This window comes from Fonticula alba (genome assembly GCF_000388065.1).
Source record: "Fonticula alba strain ATCC 38817 unplaced genomic scaffold supercont2.6, whole genome shotgun sequence".
NCBI classification, from domain to species: domain Eukaryota; order Rotosphaerida; family Fonticulaceae; genus Fonticula; species Fonticula alba.
The window spans coordinates 487,229-491,235 of record NW_009242976.1 but is presented as its reverse complement, the minus strand read 5'-3'; the positions used below and the strand labels follow the sequence as shown (position 1 = coordinate 491,235).

At 67.6% G+C, this 4,007-nt stretch overlaps 1 protein-coding gene across 1 annotated transcript in view; it reads right to left on the bottom strand.

The window, feature by feature from the left end:
* Positions 1-2,530: 2,530 nt before the first annotated feature.
* Positions 2,531-4,007, bottom strand: part of H696_03774 (hypothetical protein) — a 2,732-nt gene continuing 1,255 nt past the window's right edge. Inside the window, exons 4-7 of the mRNA XM_009497632.1 lie at positions 3,892-3,963; positions 3,661-3,729; positions 3,279-3,567; positions 2,531-3,089 (exon numbers count right to left, since the gene is read on the bottom strand). Of these exons, the coding sequence (XP_009495907.1) occupies positions 2,873-3,089; positions 3,279-3,567; positions 3,661-3,729; positions 3,892-3,963 (647 nt within the window). The 3' untranslated portion in view covers positions 2,531-2,872. The remainder of the gene's footprint in view (positions 3,090-3,278; positions 3,568-3,660; positions 3,730-3,891; positions 3,964-4,007) is intronic.

Here is a 4,007-nt window from a genome sequence, read left to right as displayed (position 1 = left end):
ACAGGCACAGCCGGAAGGCCGGACGACTGGGCCCCGCCGAGGGCCGCGCCTCCAGGCCGGGTGTTGGGGAGAACGAGCAAGCTCGAGCGAGCCCATATGCGAATCGGTATGGGTGAAGGGGGGGGGGCGGTGTTGCACTCATGCTCCGCGGTATGTGGCCCGAAGGCATGTGTGTGCCTCTGCCAAAGCCCATACATAGCCGATAGCCAGCGGGACCCTGGGGGCCCGGGCGGCGGGAGGAACGTAGAACTTGCGAGCCGCTTTCCCGGTGTGAACGAGATGAAACAAGGCATTTTTCGGGCCCGCGCTGGGGCCCAGCCAAAGCCGGCGCTCGTACTTGCTTGCGCGGCCGCTCGCGCTTGCCCGCTCCTCGACACCGCGGGAGCGCTCGCGTGCCGGGGCACCCTTTCCCCAACTGATGACGGCGGCCGGGCGGCCGGGCGGCGGCGGCGGCAGGGGGGTCGGGCGACGACCGCCGGAATGCCATCCACGTCCGGCGACCAGTCACACCCCGGCCGCCGCCACCCTCAGTCCAAGACACAGGATCCCCACCGTGCCCCGGGGGTGATGGCCTCGCCGCCCCCAGGCTGCTGGGCGGCTTGTGGCGCATCCAACAACAAACGCCCCGGCGGGGGGAAACGGTCGGACCCTGCATGGGCGAACCTCGGCCTGGCGTGCTCCGCCGCCCCATGCCCGCCCGCGCGCCCCCCCCCCCCAGGCAGCGGCCTTGGAGACAAATGAGCCATCCCCGGCCGACGCGGCGCCCTCGGACGCGGCCCGACGACCGGCTCGGGCTTGGCCTCGAGCAGGCGGGATGCTCGAGCGCGCACGCCGGAAGACACGCCCGCCGGCTCGGGGCCCATACACCAGTCGGCTGCAACCGGCCGGGCAGGGGTCATGCCCGGGAGGCCGGCTGTTTCAGTCAACGGCGGGGTGGCGCGCTGGCAGCTCGTGGGAACGCCTGGTCGATGGCGCACACACGCGCACGCACGCGCGGCCTCCGGGGCGCGAGTTCGCGCAAATGCCCCCTCTCTCTCCCTCGCCCCCGGAGGCGACACGGCGTGGCCCTTGACGATGGCCCCTCGAGGCTCATGCTCGCCCTCGGGCGGGCAAGGTGCGAACCGGCCAAGCCCGGCGCGCATGGCGTCCCCCAAGCCCGGGGCGAGCTTGGGAGGGCCCTCTCGCATCATCTGCCCATCTTCCAAGCGCCGGGCGCGCCTGGGTCCCCGGCCGCCGTACCCCGCGCCCCGGCCCCCCGGCCCGGGAACCTTGCCTGACCCCGCTCCGCAGGGCATGTGGGCGCACGCGCGCGCTTACGCACCCGCCCACCGCCACAGGGGGGGCGCCCGGCAACGGGGGGATACATGCCCGTGGTAAACCCATCTCACCCAGCCATTGCTCCGCCGGCCGGGTGGCAGGCCGCCGCCGTCGCCGCCGCCGCCGCCGCCGCCCCCTCCGCCCCCCACATGCTCTTGCGGGAACCATTGCTGGCGGTTACACCCCCGCGCCGCTCATGCCTCTCGAGTGCGGAGGGGGGGGAGGGGGGGCGAGGCAGCGCGAGCGAGGCAGGCATTCGCCAGACCCCCTGACCCAGCCTGCCGGGGGGGAGGGGCACCAAACAACCTCCTGTCGGCCAGCGTCCGGACGCAGGGGCGCCCCAGTGCAAATTGAAAGGACATTCCTCCTCCGTAGACCCCCCTCCCTGCACACACACGCACACACGCGCGCACGCACGCAGCTCCCCCGCGCTGCGCTACACAGGGATAGGCTCCGCCCCCGACAAGGGAGGAGCGCGGGGCCAGGGGGCCGGAGACAGAAGGGACGAGGGACTGGCCGGAGTGAGAGAGGAAAACAGAAGCAGCACACACACACACACACACACACGCACACCGCGGGCCCTCGAAGCCGGGCCACCTTGGTGATGATTTAGGGTGCTGGTGTGCCCGACGACAATGCCGGGTTATATATGTGCCTTGGATTATTTTTATATTCAACTTCCCGCCCCAGCCCGCCTCCATTCTGCACAAGCTAAATGCATCAACCTCCGGCATCATCAGAGACCCCGCCCCCCCCCCCCCCCTGCGGCCTGCACAACAGAATGTCCCCGGGAGAGCGGGGCCCGAGGGGGGAGGGGAATCAGCTGTCCGATGGGGCGTCCCCTCTCATGTTCCAGTCCGCGCCTCTCTCGTGGGAGTACAAAAAAAAACATGCAGGGGTAAAAGAGACGCCAGGACCGGGGGCATTGACAAGCTGCCCACTCACCGCGCAGCCGCCAACACATCCATCCTGGCGGTATCGTTGGCATTCGTGGCTCCTCGCGGCCTGAGTTAAATAAAGCACAGCCAAGAGGGGCTCGTTCTTGGTTGCCCGGTGGGAGTCTCCGACCGGAGCACACGGGTGCTCTTGGTGCGCCATGTCTTCCTTGTCCCCACCCCCCCCCCCACCGCGACGACCGTGTCCAAACCGAACGGCGCCGGGCTCCGACATGATGCAGCTCGCGACAAAGTACCATGCAGGAGGGGGGAAAAAAACACGGAATTATATTTTACACGGAAAAGCAAGACGGACGGATTTCGAACACAGCGGGCCTGTGCAAACGCGCATCGCTCATCTCCCTGCACCCACACAGGCCATGCCAACGACAAAGGAGGCACATCTATCCTGCACGGAGGGGGGGGGGGACAACGAGGACATGTGCTCACACTGATACAATACACGCACACAAGCCCGTATTCACGCACTCAAAAGCAAGGGCATATACCTGGAAGAAGGGGGAAAGAGAGACGGAGGGAGAGGCAGAGGCGGCCAGGGTGACAGACACGCACTCTCGCGCAAAGCACGTGGAGGGACACCGCGAGCTGACTCAGTACACTCAAGAGCGCCGGGGGCGCTTGCCACCGGCCGCCGAAGAGGGCTTCTTCTTGGCCTCGGTCTCGCGGATCTGCTCGCGCAGACGCTTCATCGGGCGCGAATGCTGACGCTGCTCATTGATGGCGGCCTCATTGGCCAGGCGTCGGCGCTCGTGGTACGCAGAGGCCACTTGTGCCACGGGCCGCCGTGCGGCCAGGCTGTCCTCGAAGTCGGAGCGCCTGGCCCAGTGGCGGGTGGCAAGCAGCAGCAGGAGTCCATCAGTCAGGGCACGCTATCATCCGCAGTATGTTCCCCCTAGATTCACCCACCCACCCACCCACACATACTCGCGACCAGCTGGCAACAACAAAGGACATCAGCCCGCCGGGGGGCGGAAACACAGGGCAAAAGGAAGGCAATGGACGCACTCCTTGGTCACCTGTAGGCTGGTGATATCGGAGAACTCCTCCAGGTCGCGCAGATCGCTGGAGCGCTCGGTGTTGCGCTTCAGGCGGGCGCGGTCCTTGCGCGTCACCTGCAAACGAGTGAAGGTGGCCTCCTCATGCTCGGTGCGCGCGCGCTCCAGGTCGTCCTCCTCCGGACGCTCCTCGGCGATCTCCTCCGGCGCATCGGTGAACTCCCGGTGCAGCTCCTGCAGCATGTTGCGCTGCTCACGCGACTTGACCAGACGGTCGGCCGAGCGCTTGGACCGATCGACTATGCCCGTCCGACACATGAGCGGGTCAGTGCCCGACGAGGCAGCCATAGCAAAGGCCAGGGCAGGGATGCGAAAAGGCGGCAAAAACGCACCGGTCTCGGCCTCCATGCTGGTGGCAGACTGCAGGGCGGCGGACTTGCCAGCGCGCGAGCGGGCGGCGGCTTTCGGACCACCATGGCGGGGGAGTGATGTTTACACCATCGGGGTTAGGGATGGAAGGAGGAGTGACGGAGGCCGGTGCCACAGGCCGGCGTGAGGGGGAAAAGGAGGGCGACTAGAAATGGGAGTGACCATAAGGCCACAGGGAGCCGGAGCAAGCGCACCACCATCGTCCGACGAGTCCCCGTCATCCAGGTTCATGACATTCGGCCGGGCAGACAGACTGCCAAGAGCGTCTGCAGAATACAGCACAGAGAATGGGCAGGGCCCCGGGGGGGGG